Genomic DNA, 16,450 nt, shown 5'->3' with positions numbered 1-16,450 from the left:
CCTCTCCCTTAGGCAGCGCCCAGAGCAGCACTACCTCGCTCAATCAAAAATCTAAAATCTGAATCCTTTGTGTCTTTAGATCAAGGTCAAAGACACCACATTCCAATGTATGTGAAAAGACAAACTGCTGGACAGTCTACCTGCCTGGTCAGATTTGTGTGTCTCACATTGCCAGGAAGCCCACAGGTCATTGATATCCCAAAGCTACTATTTCAGGAATCATCCTTCTCTGCTCTCCTGGGGCAGGAGTCCCTGTCTGGCTTTTCTTCAGAACCCTTATCTCTCAGGGTTCCCGGCATCTCACTCACATCTGCTATCAGAATGGCTCTCAAAGGCTCTTCAGAAAAGTGAAATAGCTCCTTCAACTGGAGCTTACGCCAAGTGCAGTTGAGAAGGTCTGGATATGGGGGAAGGGAAGGAAATGAAAAGTAGAAAGTGGAGTGTTCTTCTGAAGACATTCATAGGTCTTTGACAAGAGATCATGAATGTTCCCTGGAGATTAAAAATAATATCCACGAATGACCAGATGGTCTCCCACTTTTTTCAAAGATTTTATGTATTTGAAAGAGAGAGAGACAATAAGAGAAAGAGAGAGAGAGAGCATGAGAGGGGGGTGGGTCCGAAGAAGAAGCAGACTCCCCGACGAGCAGGGAGCCCGATGTGGAATTCCATCCCGGGACTCCAGGATCATGACCTGAGCCGAAGGCAGTCGCTTAACAACTGAGCCACCCAGGCGCCCCAATAGTCCCCCTTTTTAATGTACAACTTATTAATGACTTATAAACACTACAGAGCCTGAAGAACTTTCTATCAAATTCCCCATTTTCACCAGAAGCAATACCCTCCCGTGTTACCAAGGAACAACCTGAAAGTCAGGGAAGTTGAGGAAGTGAGGAGAGGTCAAGGCAACACTACTCATGCATAATACCAGAATCCAAACCCAAGTTTACTCCAAATCCATGATCTGCTCAGCCACCCATCCAAACGGAGCACCAGAATCATCACAGCAACTTTTTAAAAACATGAGCTCCCAGCCCCACCCCCTGCCTGCTAGCTCAGAATCTCTGAGAGTAAGGTCGGGACTCTGGGGGATTTTTAAGCCTCCCAGGTGATTCCTCAATGAGCACGCTAGCCACTGCGGTCTCCTGTTTGTGGCTACAGGTCAATACTGGTTTCTCATGTCTTATTTACACAAACATTCTCCCCCCTCCCACCCCATTTCCAGTGATTACAATTCACTTGTTCTATAGAACCAAATTGAAAACAATAAGAAAAAATTTTTTTCAGGCTGAAGTAATCATCTAATCCATTTTTAAGAAACCGCACACGTTCTTGTGATTAAAAAAATTATATAAAGAAACCAGCGCAGAGCCAAGCGTTTAGCAACACAAGTTAAATGCTTCCGTCTGTTTTCTCTAGCTATTCATAATTTAAAAACCAAGAAATATGGGGGTGTTAACCAAATCTTTTGGTTCAAGGACCAAAATTTCTTTTAAAAATCTTAAATATCAAGGCCTCTCTGAGTAAGACATTAAGACAGCATATTATTATCAGGTGCTGGAAGTATTACCATTATAAGCAATTGACATGGATGTATTTGATCAGTTCTTCTCATAAAATCTATATGCTTATCAAAATGCCCTCCATCCCCAACCAAAGGTAATGTCCCACCTATCTTCCCCAGGTTGGAAAATAATTTGTTACTAACATACCATATGACATAGATCAGAAGCCCATTTGGAGAGAGGACCACACCTCACTCAGCCTCCTCTTGGATCATCTGCAGTGTTGGCTCAGGGAAGCCCAGCACAACCCACACCACTGGGTAAGGCACATACGCACAATTCCCACTCGTTACATAGAATTAAGTTTGTTCTGACTTACTTTTTCATCACGTCTTTAACAATACTGTTTACCTGAAATGTGTTAAGAGGACAGATCTTAAATATTCTCACCCCCAAGTCCCCCCAAACACAAATGGTAAGTATAGAGGTGATGCATGTTAATTTAATTGTGGTACTCATTCAACAATATATGTATACCAAAACATCAAGTTGTTATACCTTAAATATATACAATTTTTATATGTCAATGATAGCTCAGGAAAGCTGTTTAAAAAGAAAGAAAAGTGGCGCCTGGGTGGCTCAATCAGTTGGGCATCAACTGTTGATTTTGGCTCAGGTCATGATCTCAGGGTCCTGGGATTGAGCCCTGCATCTCTCTCCCTCCTGATAAATTATTTTGCCACAACCCATCAAAGTGCAATAAGAATTTTCCAGTAAACACAAATTTTAGATTATTAAAATATTCTATATGATATCTATCCATATGAAGAGAGTAAGTATGCAGGACAAATGTTTTTGAGGGCAAAAATGGGTAAGTAAAATGTCTTGTGTTTATTTCATCAACTGTGTTGTAAAATGTAAATGTGTGTGTATGTGTTTAATAGTTAATGACAGGTTTTTGATCAGCCCAAAATGACAGAATCGCAATTCATTCTTTTTTTTTTTTAAAGATTTTATTTATTTGACAGAGAGACATAGCGAGAGAGGGAACACAAGCAGGGGGAGTGGCAGAGGGAGAAGCAGGCTTCCCGCTGAGCAGGGAGCCCGATTCGGGGCTCAATCCCAGGACCCTGGGATCATGACCTGAGCCGAAGGCAGACGCTTAACAACTGAGCCGCCCAGGCGCCCCATCGCAATGCATTCTTCAATAAACTTGCACAATATATTTGTATTAAATAAAAGATTTTCTAAGACTCATATGCTTTTTAAGCTCATTTATATCACACCATATCTTATATCACAAACTGTGTACCTTACCTTTTGGGCTAAAACAGGGCAGATTTCAAATATTCCAAATACACAATTTCCTACTGTAGCTTAGTAAAGACCACAAACCTATCAGATTGCTTCAAAATTAAGCAGCAGAACACTGAAGGATTTTTTTTCATGAGAAAGAATGCCAACAAAGCTTATATAATATATATATATAACCATACATTTCCTTTGTTCCCCAATTGAATGTAAACTCTTCTAAAGTAGACAGATGGTTTGCACAAAGAGCTCAATAAACATTGGTTGAATAACTTAGGCTCTCTCTATTGACCCCCACCCTACCATATATCATATCAATACTACTAGCAAATACCAGAAGGCAATTGGCTCTGAAACCCACCCATCCCCTGTCCTTGGGGAAGAGTCAGAGTTTAATCACCTGAGCAGAATTTTTTATTGAGAAGAGTCATCACCTGGTTCCCTTGAATACAAATAACTCACTGGATTCATTAGGCTGTCACAGGAATTCATAAAGGCGCATGAGGTGCCATGAACCTCACTGGTACAGTGAACTTATTCTGGTGACAACACTCCTTTTGTAAGAGAAGGTGTAGGTACGGAGCCGAATTCTCTTGCTAACTGTTGGTTCTCCTTCATGCCAGCCACCCTAAACCCCAATGAGGCAGAAGGACCCTACCATAAAAAGAGCCCTTTTCTGGCTGCTATCCCATGCCCCTTTGCCTTGGAGTTGCTCCCATCCCTGTAGCAGAAAGTTGGCCCCAGGGTTGGGATCACGAACCAGATATTCTGTTGCCTGCAGAAATGCGCATGCTCACTTCATAACCCTGTGCACGCCCAGTAAAGTGTGAAGCTCCAGCATTAGCAGCTGCTTTTGGATGCTCATTTCTTTAGTTTTGTTCAGCGTCCAGTTGATTGAGTCGCTTTACAATCAGGCTGTTGATTTTCTTAAGATCGTCTATGTCCTTTCCCTCAGCTGTTAGTCTTCTTGACACATCATCCATCTTGTTTCCAGTTTGAACTTCAAAATAGAAAACAGACTGTGTTACATTGGTTTCCAGGCTGTTCCATAGGGGCTCGTTAGTGCCTTGTGTTGGAGCTTAGCTGAGTGCTGAAAGGTCCCCTTGGCAGGTCCCCTGCTCCCATATCCCAGGCAGCCCAGAAACCCGGGAGAGAAATTGCTGAAGACTCAAGTTATCTACCAAGTGGATTATTTTTATAATTTATTGGGGCCAGCCTCGACTACCTTTGGAAGCTCTGCGCAGATTTTGGCTGAGAAACATCACTGTGAGCAACCGAGGGAAACCCCCAGCATGTCTCATTATGAGCACGTCAGAGAAGGGATTGTTACATTGTCTTTTTCAGAGACCTCTTCTCAAAAGGTTTTCGGCTCCTCATCAGGAAATGAGGTTTTCTGGGTTTCAGCCTCTTTTGACATAGCTCTGCTGGTTCTGGATTAGCAGCCCATAAACGAATATGTAAGAATTCCCCTCAGACCCTCCTAAGAACAGAGACAATACTTTCAAAATAAACAGAACTGGCAATGAAGTCAGCTATGGAACGGAACACGAGGTCTGCTGATCACAGAGTTAAATTTTCCGAGGCATCTTTCAGGAACTAATGATGTTGGTAACATGCCACGAGGCTTTCGTGGATCAACTAATGTGGGAAGGGCAACTAGACATTAGCGCCTCCCCTCCAGGCTTGGGACAAATTGTTGCCCAGAAGCTGCTTCTTCCCCAAGTTTAAAAAATTAGGATGGATGAATTAGGTTCCAAGACATGAAGGAAGGATCTTAATTGAGATTTGCTGCAGAGCAAGGCAGGAATCCCACTTGCTCCTGGGGGAGAATGTGAAACACATGAGATCCTTTCCCCTCTTGGGAACCTCCTAGAACATTAGTCAAACAGAGAAGGAAGCAGCAGTCGTGTTGGCTTAAGCATGTCCCATGATACACTGATTCCAAATTAAATTCCAAAAAAGAAAAAGAGTTGCATGGGCAAAAAAGTTTACCGAAAAATTATATACTAACTTGCCTCTTGGAAACTCACAGGAAGTAAAAAAAACACTTTGAGCATTAGCTCACTCAGCAATTCTCAAACGCATTTGACCATAGAATCCTTTTTTTCTCCAGGCCACACTTAATAATATCCCATGCACCCAGTATTCTCTGGAATCCACTGCTTGGCCACTAGAAACTGCTACCAGAGGCATCCATAGTAATCTACCCTTGCTGTCTATTATTCCTTTTTTGGACAGAGATTATGACAAAAACAAAGGCCCCATAGGGTTTTTATTTTTTATTTTTCTAAGATTTTTATTTATTTACTTGAGAGAGAGAGACAGCGAGAGAGCACAAGCGGGGAGGAGAGGGAGAAGCAGACGCCCTGCTGAGCAGGGAGCCCATTGCTGGGCTCGATACCGGGACTCGGGGATCATGACCTGAGCTGAAGGCAGACGCTTAACCGACTGAGCCACCCAGGCGCCTCAAGACCCCATGGTTTAATAAGAAAGTAATCAGTATAAAATAAGTCTTCTCTCTCTTATGTAAAAAGACCAGAGTTATAAAGAATACGGGTTCTTTCTCATCCGTGAAAAGGCTACAAATTTGCACTAAATCCCACTGAGAGCAAAAAGATTTCCTTGTTAAAGATGAGCACAGGCCAAGTTCAGATGCCTGAACCAACTCTGGTCTTAGGTTAAGCTTTGTCCGAAAGCCACAGGAAGTCCTTACTTCATTACTTCAGCGTAGGCAATGGAGGGCAGGGGAGCTCTGGAGCCAGGCAGATGAGGGTGTGGATCCCAGTTCTGCCTCTGATTAGCAGGGTAAACATGGAGAGGTAAACTCTCTGGGCCTTAGTCTCGCATTGATGAAATAGAAATATTAAATACTATCTGAAGAGGTAAAAACTGAAGATAATGGATTTGTGTCTGGCACAGAGCAACTGCCCAATAAAGACATTCTTTATTCATGTCTTCTTTCCATTTCTTCGTATGACTTTGCCCTCAATATAAAACACCAGCGGCAAATTTAAAATAAACCATATTTATAATGACGGTGACAAAGTGCATGCTCTTTGAGGTCAGGCGGGAGTGTCTTTGGGCACTTATCAGCTGTGGACCTCAGGCACGGTAAATAATCAAAGCCTCAGCATCCATAAAACCAGAATAATAGTAGATCCTACACCACAGAGCTGTTATGAGGTTGTGAGCAAACAGACATCAAGTGCTTCGCCCAGTGCCTGCGACAGTGAGTGCCCAATAGATAGTATATGTTATCAGCATTACCCCTAATCTTACCACCTATCATCCCACAGAAGAGAGGAGGTCCTTTGGGTGGCTCTCCTGTCTGTGGGCATACCTAAAATTTCCTCGTAGTTTAACTCAGCCATTGTCCCAGATGCGTGTGGCAGAATGATAATGGGAGCATTCATTTTGGTTGGTGTAACATTTCAGAAGAGTAACCCATGGGCTCCTTCTGGCCCTGAAGGTTCAGGAACAACCCACATCCAACAGGCGGTCAGACACAAGGGCACCATTACTGTATGGAGAATTGCCCTTGCAGCTTCAAGTGCAAGAAGGCAACGGCTGGGCGAGAGAGAAGCGATTAAACATCATACCTCCCTACCTGCCCCACCCCCGAGGCTGGAAAGAGACCTGTTAGCTGGAAGGCGGGAGTTTGGGGAGGAAAAGGCGTCGGAAGCTCTGAAAGAGTCTCGCCCTCTGCCCACCTGTCTCCCCCCGCATCACCACCACCTCTACCTCTAATCCTGAATGAATTTAAATTAAAGGCATTCCAAAGACATGGGCTCTACTTCTCCTTGAAGATCTTTGAAGGCTACACGGCCTGCAGAGTAAGAAAGGGCAGAAGAAATGGCAGTGTGGTGGATCCGGGGGGGGGAAAGGTATCAAAGATGACTCCCTCCTCTCGGATCTGGGAAGGAGCTGAAAAATCCCGGATGATGGCCCGCAGGGGTCAGCTGAGAGAGAAAACTGGGGGACTCGAGGGGAGGGGGCAGCAGCCCTGCCGCTACCAGGGCACTGAGGTCTGGGGGGGTCTCTTGGCTGAGGAGCTATGTGGGACAGCCCGGGTCACTGGGGGGGGGGGGATGGCAGCTCACACAGCCCAAGCAGTGTCAAACAGGAGAGAAGGGCCTAACACCTCCCTAACGCTGCCTCCGGGACCCTGCCCCAACCCTCAGTGCTTCCAGCTGATTCCTGAGAAGTGAGAAAACCTGGAAAGGGGTTCGAAGCCTGAATGTGACTCTGGTACAGAGTGGAATTAATGGAGGGGTTATGCCCCGGATCAAGCAAACCGAGAATCAGCAAGGATAAGCCGCCGACCGTTTGACAGCGAGGGACTCCAAGTAAGACAGTAAAGTCATAGTAGGCATTTGTGAACTTTGGGCACTGTGGGCTCGTGTCCCCGTGACCCTCCCAGAGCTGCAGGGCTCACTCAGGGCACCCGCCCTCCCTCTGTCTTTCAGGGAGCGTAGGTGAGTGCCAAAAAGCAGGGACCCCTTGCCGGAATAAAGTTAAACAACCAGCCACAAAGTAAGAGTGTTTAAGTAATGAGAACATGTCGGTGGTACTTACCTATTAGAAAAATCACAAAGGAAACCAGGGCCAGGCTGACAATCAGCACCATTATCAGCCCCATAAAAAATAGACTATGACTTCCATTTCCTGAGTTAGTGCCAACGTCTGGGATTTTCTCCTGGAGCGCTGATAGGAAACAAACAAAAACAACAATGACAAAAACTCCTCAGCAGGCAGCTTGTCCGCAGACCTGACCGGTCCCCCATGATTAGAGGTGTGAGTAGGGGATATGCCCATTTTCCCCTGTCATCACCCTGGAGAGTAACTTATGTTTTAGGAATGTCTTTGGGCTGGTGCTCTTTGTGAATTTTTTACCTTCTTCAACATTGCTATTCAAAAAACAAGCAGGGTTAAGCAATCTCCTTGGAAAGTTCTTTGAAGATGGTGTTAACACTGAAGGAGCAGGACCTGGGCTTTTCTCTGGGTGAGTGGGGGAGGCTACATGCGTTAAGAGTTCAGAGCGATGGAGGCTCTATCACCCTTTCCCCCAACGTGACCCCCGAGTAAAACACAGCTGGCTGGGACACCTCTTCTGAGTAGAAGGCTGGATACTCTGGAATGTCTCCCAGGAAACTCCTTGCAACATAGGAGTGATCAGTTTAGCCCACACCCATTTAAACAGAAAAATGGGGCCGACGTATTTTGGTTTCTTAGAGCTGTCTCTGGGACGGACCTGCTCTGGAAACAAGGTTCTTTTAAATGTCCTGCAGTTAAACTGAGACTGTAGCCATGCTCCTAGAGCAGCTTGGGTCAGCCCGAGCATGAAGTGTCTGCATGTGGCCATCATTTTGTAAGGCCTGCGTGCCTGGTAACACCCAAATTAAATTCAGTAAGAAATAGAGAAACTTGGGGTCACAGAGACGAACGACCTCCCTTCTGTATTCTCTCCTACTTGGCATCCGTCCCCCACACTGTGCTGCTCGACTGTAGCTCGGTGGGTGGCTTGTGTCCTGGGCTCCGTCACCCTGAAACAACTTTTGCTTCCTAATCAAAGCGATGGCCTAAGCCGGCACCCAAACACCTGTTTCTATTGAGACTGACCGCAATAAAGGCAGGTGAAAACCCGAATGCATTAAAATGAAGAAAAAAGCGAGACCTCAGGAAGGATTGAGAAGGGGAATGATAGATACAAATGTGGGACAGTCCGAGTTTAGAACGGGAATGGAACAAGGGGCCAGGGGAAAAATTAATGCTTGTGTTTGACTGTCAGAGTTTAAGCTGGAAAAATGGGGCTCAGAATGAGCTGATCGAGCTCGTTTACAATATTTAGGGAACAAAGTACACATTTAGTATTTAGCAGATTTTTGTTTTGTTTTTCCCCTCCTTTTTTTTAACCCTTTAATTGGGGCCATTTGTAATTTGTAAGCAGAAAATGAAGTTGACTTCTTTGCCCAGAAAAATTCTAATGACTTTTTAAAAGCTGGAGGAATGCGTGGAGCATATTCCAGGAACCCACTACGAAGTCAGAGCTCTCTAGGAAAGTGGGTCCCACCGGTGACCTGGCTGGGGTCCCCAGAAGGTGCAACAGCCGCCAAGAGGGAGAAGCAAACCTCTCGGAAGACCTGCAGCCTCTACCCCTTTCCAGGGAGAGACACTCCACAGAACGTCTCAGAACTCTTGAAGACAGATTCCACATCTTGCTTAGGAGTCAAGCCCCTAAGCCTGCCAAGTATTAAGAAAACAAAAACAAAAATTGCCTGATAATAAATAGCCCTTCCAGAGCTGAGGTGTTCCTAATGCCTCCCCTCCCCTCCGCCCCCCCCACACCCCCCCACAGGGCCAGATTAGCATTTGGTATTTTTAGGTGGCCTAGAAGCCAGGAAGGGCCACCAAGCCTGGGAGGGCACACATACGGAAAAGGTGCTGTGATCCGGCAGGACAGAGGTTTAGTTTGTTTAAGTCATTTATGGAATCCACAATATAAAGTTTTCTTTCTTCAGGCATGCCTCGAGGGCCGGTGTCCTGGGAATGATTCATTGTTCCTGGAAGAAAACAGTGACAGGAAGCAGAAGGCTGGGCCCAGAGCCCGGAGTCACAAGAATCACAGGCCACAGGCACATAAAGAACCCCCCACATGCATTACTTCCAGCTGAAGGTCTAGAAAAGCTGTGCTTGTCCAGAAGGAAATTTTTCCATGTGGGGACAACTTTGTACCTTTTTTTTTTATTTGCTTGGCTTGCCAGGAAGCCCAGACTCAAGTGTGTGGCCCAGTGTGAGCCCTTTATACCTTGCTTCTCTGAATATCCTCCTCCTCTGATTTCTCATTTCTCACTGTTTTTCCTGGGCCTGTTTTTTATTTTGTAAGTTATTTTAAAATATTTTTTCTTTTATTACACTATTTATATTCTGGTGAGATACCTCAAATCCTTTGCCCAAGAAAGATAAAACTAAGCTAGTCAGCCTGTGGCCCAAAGATTTTGAAGGGGGAAGAGAGTATTACGGTGAACCATCCTAATTGCATGAGGCTTTAAAACAAAACTGCAATTTTCTTTTAAAGATTTTATTTGTTTTTTGGGGGGGTGGGGGTGGGACAGAGGCAGAGGGAGAGAGAGAATCTCAAGCAGACGCCACACTGAGCATGGAGCCTGATGCAGGGCTCGATCCCACAACCCTGAGATCATGACCTGAGCTGAAATCAAGAGTCAGACGCTCAACCAACTGCACAAAACTGCAATTTTTATATTCTCACTCAATATGGCATATGAGTTTCTACCTTAAATGTATCCTTTAGCCATGAGATGCTGGCTGGGAGTCCTCAAGACAAAATCTTCACAAGCTTAGGTGCTACAGACAGGAACTCTATGGCAAGCTGGAGGCTCGACTCTGGGACATCTGAGGTCTCTTCCCCCTGAGTTTCCTTAGATCGAGGTCACTTACATAATACAGAATTTTAAAAGTGAGGCTTACATTTTCTAACGACAGCACAACTTCAACCCTGAAAAGCCTGAATGGATTTAAAAGGTCTATTTTAAGATGTCTGTCCAGCACAACAGAGAACTTGCAGCCCTTTAATTACATGAAATACAGGGCTCTAGGAAGACAAATTCAAATTACTATCAAAGCCGTCTCTTTCACAGTTATCTCTTTTCATAAAATGAGTCTAATAGTGATACATGGCTTTTTGATCTGAAAGGGATTGTAGACATGTTCTAGTCTGGTCCCCATCCTTCCTCCAAGTGAGGAAATCGAAGCTGAGCTGGTGAATGCCCAGGATCATACATTTAGTTAGCTGCAGAGCTGGAAGCGGGCCTCTTGCTTCAGAGTTCATGTGTCGTCCCTTTCTTCTTCACATCCCTCCCTAACCCTCTTTCAAGCCTCAGCTCAAACCTCACCTCCTCTAAGAATCAACCTGCCTTTCCTTTGTGCTTTTGCCGAATGCAGTACATTCTTCCACCAGGACACTTACACTATTTTTTTTTTTTTAAAGATTTTATGTATTTATTTGAGCGAGAGAGAATGAGAGACAGAGAGCATGAGAGGGAGGAAGGTCAGAGGGAGAAGCAGACTCCCCGCCGAGCAGGGAGCCCGATGCGGGACTCGATCCCGGGACTCCAGGATCATGACCTGAGCCGAAGGCAGTCGCTCAACCAACTGAGCCACCCAGGCGCCCCGACACTTACACTATTTTATAGCATTTATTGCTCACATCTTTGACTTTCCAAACTGACTGAGAACTCCTGAGGGTGGGCACCAATCCTATTCTCCAAATATCCAGCATCAAACGTATAAGCCAGTGACTTACGGTAAGTGGGAGCAACTAAAATATTTTATTCAAGAGTTGAAGCTCACTATTTTCAAAAGAATTTGAGGCAGTTAATCATAAATACACTAACAGAAATAAAACTGAGTGTAAAAATCCTCATGTGATATCTACCTGGTCTCTGGTAAAGTCGATAAACCTTGTGCCTGCTGATAAGCAACACACTAATTCCTGTGAACATTTTAAATTTTTCTTTCAATAGCAGTTACAGAATGAAAAAAAATGGGAGAAACCAAATTCAGGGGAAAGAAAGATGTGAACATCTATAGGAGATCTGAAAAAAGAACCAGCCATTTCCTAAGTAGATTAAACTGCATTCGAAAATATTAAAAACCAGGAATTTCCCAGTGATATTTCCCAGTGATACTGGAAACCCACTAGTACTTGTGGGGGAAAAAAAATGCTCCTGAAGCCCTAAAAAAACAGTGAGTTCAAAATGGACTGGGGCACCTGGGTGGCTCAGTCAGTTGAGCGGCTGCCTCTTGATTTTGGCTCATGATCCGCGCTCAGCGCGGAGCCTACTTGAGGTTCTCTCCCTCTGCCCCGCCCACCACATGGGCTCTCTCTCTCTCTCTCTAAAACGAATAAATAAATCTTTTAAAAAAATGTCATGGACTAATTAAACTTTTTCTCAATCAAAGCTAAAAACTGAACAAGGTGTTTCAGTTATCCTGAAATTTTAATTAACAAAAACACATGATTCTCTGGGTACTTTAGATTAGCTACTACTAAAGCACCTTAGATACTGATATTACTGAATCCCAAATACACCCATGGAACATTCCTTTTTTTTTTTTTTAAGATTTTATTTATTTATTTGAGACAGAGAGAATGAGAGAGCACATGAGAGGGGGGAGGGTCAGAGGGAGAAGCAGACTCCCCACTGAGCAGGGAGCCCAATGCGGGACTCGATCCAGGGACTCCAGGATCATGACCTGAGCCGAAGGCAGTCGCTTAACCAACTGAGCCACCCAGGCGCCCCCCGTGGAACATTCCTAAGGGAATGACATGAAGTGATCATTTTTTAAAAAGCAGCAACTGCATATAAAATAAAGGAGCCTTAGAGATCAATCAAATCTTATCCTCTCACAGACAAAACCGTAGGGACTGAAGCATGGTCACAGAGTTCTGTTCTTCCAGAAATGCTTCGCATTTTATCATCTCTTACACTTTACTATCCCCAATACTAATATCTGATGAGGCATAAAAGTTGTATGCGTCACATCATAAGATCATCATTCCGGCCACAGCTTCTATTTTAGGCTTGGTGACTGACGCCTGGTTCATTTTTGGGTCTCTGACTTAATGTCCTTGAGCCTTAGCTTCCCCGTTAGGAATGGAATTCCTAGTGCTCAAATCTCATACTGAAGCTTAATCGACATTTACAAAGTGGAGGGCCAACTGGAAAATCATAGCCACAAAAGCTAACCTAAGAGCCGTGCAGCTAATTAAATCTCCAAATTATTAGCCTTGCTACTGACAAAGATGACTAGTGCAACATCAAATCCAAAAGCACAAAGGCAGCAACTTCGAATAAGCTATGAAGTGCCCTAAAAGTACATTTCTTCTTCAGGGTAAAGTCACAATATAAATAGATGCCATTTTCATGTATTTTTAGATTAACTACAACTGCGAATGGAAAATAAAGAACTGGCAAAGAAAACAGAGTTGGGTGTCTGTGGTTCATGGCCACCAAGGGCTTATCAATGACTCCATGAGTAAATGGATACAGGATCACCTGGCCCTAAAACCAGGACCCACGGCTGTTGGCATCCAGTTGTTGCTATCTTTGGCACCTCCATAGAAGGGCAACAATCAGCAGGGCTGGTTACTAAATTCTGCATCACACTAGCTCAGCCCTCCTCCCTGACACTGGTGTGCAAATCTGCTCATTGAGATTGACCAAAGCAGTATCCTTTTAACGGAGCCCTTTCTGAAACCTTGCACTGAAACATGTAAGTAATATCATTTTCCTCCAGCTTAGATCAATGTTCACAGCTGATTCTTTTCATCATTTAAGGACTCACTACGTACAAATAAATATTCTGACGAAATAGCTGTCTATGAAAAATGGCTTTGCTCTTTATTTTTTTCCCATAAGTGCTCAGTATCAAAGCTCAGAAATTACACACCTGTATTGCTTGCCACAGAATCATTATTGTTATAATAGGGCTTAATTCAAAGCTAATAGGAAGCTTTATTGAGTGAGTCATGGTAATTTGTTCTTTAATTCCATTTCAGAGTCAGTGCCTCTTCACATTCAGGAATTAATTTTTTAAGTCAAGTCTAAATCATTTCTATCAAAAGTTAAAAGCACAGAGCACAAGCCACAAAAAACATCCCAACCTCAAGAATCATAATTTAGGGTCGGCAGAGTAATAGCATGCAAATTACTTACAAAAATGTGAGCTTTGACTGCTAGGTTGCCAGGAAAAAAAAAAAGAACCAACTATTCAGAAGCAACTGCAATAAAACTTTCTACAAATTCTGTGGTTCTTTCTTTGCCTTCCTTCGGCGCACAGGTGCTCCTACAGGGCCCAGAAACCCCAGCATGACGTCGGTCTATATTTAGTGTTAATTTAGCCAAGCAACATAAGATCCCAAATACTAACTTTTTTCAAAATGTCTGAGGTTTTTCGTGAATATATTCCTGAAACTATGCTTTAAAAAGAAAAAGCCACCCTGCCTTGATTCAACTGGTAACTGATGAGGTTCTTATTGGACCCAAGTTAATGTCCTTATTTGGCTCCTGTGACTGTGTAAGCGGACACATTTCTAGCGCTCCGGCCCCGCTATGCTCCCATATATGAATATGCAGTAGCGGACTGGAGCTGCCATTCTGACAACTAACTTGCACAGGACTCCGGGCCAACCAGACGACGGCAATCAGCAAGGACAGAGTAAGGGTGTGGTACTGACTAGGGGGATGGCGCCTCGGAGAGCTCCTAGGGCTTCCAGTAGCTACGAAACAGGATTGTGAGCGGGAGATTGTATACAGGCTTCAGACCCACTGCAGGCGAGGGAAGCACTTGGTCTCATCCACTTCCCTCTCTACCTGAAGGCTTTATTTACTCTGTGGGTTTTGAGGCATCCTCCTTTCTCAGGAATGTCAGGCTCTCTCTTGTGTGGTTCCCTCACACACATGCCAAGGAGCTTCTGCCCTCTGCTGTACATAAAAGGAGCTCCTGTGAGTCCCATTTGCTGGCCTCAGGGACAGGCTATCCCCGCAGGATGCTGAGGGCTAGGTAGTAAACTGATACGCAGTCCTTCCGAATCCCACCTTCCACTGCCACTTCTAGATGGACATGATTCGTCCTTGAAACATTTTGTACCTCATTGAGAAAATGTTTGCTTCACAGAACTTCGTTTACATTTATATTCAGTATGGACCTCACCCTACTTTTAGGGGAAAGGAATGCCTTTTTCTTAGGCTTCATCTGTACCAGCGGACCAATTCATGGAGGAAGACGATATAACTAGTAACTGTCTTCTCAGAGGTATATTGTACATTAAAAAGCTATGCCAAATTCCGTGAAAAATGAAAATGTTTGTTTGCTGCTAATTATCATCCTGTTTTTGAAATAATCTCCCAACTACCTGTCTTAAACCATCAGACTTTTTTTTTTACATTTTTTTATTCTTATGTTAATCCCCATACATCATTAGTTTTAGATGAAGTGTTCCATGATTCATTGTTTGTGCACAACACCCAGTGCTCCATGCAGAACGTGCCCTCCTCAATACCCACCACCAGGCTAACCCATCCTCCCACCCCCCTCCCCTCTAGAACCCTCAGTTTGTTTTTCAGAGTCCATCGTCTCTCATGGTTCATCTACCCCTCCGATTTCCCCCGCTTCATTCTTCCCCTCCCGCTACCTTCTTCTTCTTCTTTTTCTTAACATATATTGCATTATTTGTTTCAGAGGTACAGATCTGAGATTCAAACCATCAGACTTTTGAAAAAATAATAGAATGGCCTCATTTTGAGCATTTACTGTTTTTCTCTCTCCTATAGCCTTACAACCCTGTGAAGTATCAGTCCCCCTTCAGGGATGAGGAATATGAAGCCTAAGCAATTCCTTATACCAAAATCTGAATAAAACCATGTTTTTTTAAGGATTTTATCTATGTATTTGAGAGAGAGATCACAAGCAGGGAGGAGAGGGAGAAAGGCTCCCTGCTGAGCAGGGAGCCCGATGCGGGGCTCGATCCTGGAACCCTGGGACCATGACCTGAGCTGAAGGCAGATGCTTAACCAACTGAGCCACCCAGGTGCCCCTGAATTTTTAAACCAGTGAAGGGGATGAAAGTTTTTATGGCTTATGACCAATTGTCTCCTCTTTTCTGGAGAACCACATTAAGAGCAAAGCAAGAGGACATACCTCATTTTATCTATTACATACCTGAAAGAGCACATCAAGAAGTTTAGAGCCACAAGAAAATAGGTATTGCCACCTGAATTACCCGGGGGCATCTTTAAGTATTTGATTTTTATTTCAAATACCTTTATTCTATCTAGATTCAACTCCCAGGAAACTCAGTAATGTCAGCAAAGACTTGAATCATGAAATGCTTGAGCCTCAAAATAAAGAACTTAGTAGGCAGGGACCATTTTCAATTCCTTTAAACCAGCAAGATTAACAAAGAATCAAGGAATGAACTGGCCTATCATACACCGTTTTACTACTTTCCAGAAAACTCAAACATTTGATTACTGAGTCCCCAGTAATCCTTGTTGAGCAACCGCCTTTAATCTCATGAAAATGTACCCATCTATAAACTTAATATGCAGATTAACACTCATTTCTCTTTTCTTCCTCCTAAAACCCCAGTAGAAAGGCAGAATAGGTATAAAAATTACAAAACCACAAGAATGAAAATTGGAAGAAACAATACTGAACAAGATTTCAACAAATGTATTGAATATGGAAGAGACCGTGGTTGTTAGCCTGCCTTCGCAGGACTCCAGAGGACGATCACTAATGAGTGAGGGGACCTGCAGAATCCAGGCAGGCTCAGGAATTGGAGGCAACATGAAGTATGGAGCAAAACACAGGCAGGTCATTTCATGAATATTGGAAAACTGCATTACAGAAATCTCCCAGAAAGAAAAATCTATGAATGAAAAATAAGGTCAGAGGCTCAATCCAGCTGCTCTAGTTGTCATGGGGTTTGGGCACAAAGAAAATGTGTGTGTGTTCAGTTGGGTTTTTTGGTTTGGGGGTGGGGTGCCGTGCAGGGCAGGGTCAAGAACTTACAAATATTTTCCAGATTGCCAGGGACCATCAAAGCACAG

The 16,450-nt window shown here is 43.9% G+C and overlaps 1 protein-coding gene across 2 annotated transcripts; it reads right to left on the bottom strand.

Annotated features, from left to right (window-relative positions):
• Positions 1-2,626: 2,626 nt before the first annotated feature.
• On the bottom strand, positions 2,627-14,812 carry LSMEM1 (leucine rich single-pass membrane protein 1). 2 transcript variants are annotated; one of them, XM_035020952.1, is made up of 4 exons: positions 13,553-14,812; positions 9,248-9,376; positions 7,392-7,520; positions 2,627-3,816 (listed from the first exon to the last, which is right to left on the bottom strand). In XM_035020952.1, exons 2-4 carry the CDS (start codon positions 9,369-9,371, stop codon positions 3,686-3,688), a joined length of 384 nt encoding a protein of 127 aa, XP_034876843.1. In that variant the 5' UTR covers positions 9,372-9,376; positions 13,553-14,812; the 3' UTR covers positions 2,627-3,685. The 2 variants fall into 2 exon arrangements, with proteins under 2 accessions (XP_034876843.1, XP_034876844.1); XM_035020953.1 differs by having other exon boundaries at positions 13,767-14,812.
• Positions 14,813-16,450: the final 1,638 nt, after the last annotated feature.

The sequence above is a fragment of the Mirounga leonina genome, unplaced genomic scaffold (genome assembly GCF_011800145.1).
Source record: "Mirounga leonina isolate KUSES-001 unplaced genomic scaffold, KU_Mleo_1.0 Mir_174, whole genome shotgun sequence".
Classification (NCBI taxonomy): Eukaryota; Metazoa; Chordata; class Mammalia; order Carnivora; family Phocidae; genus Mirounga; species Mirounga leonina.
Note: the sequence above shows the minus strand (reverse complement) of the source record. Positions and strands in the feature narration are given on the sequence as shown.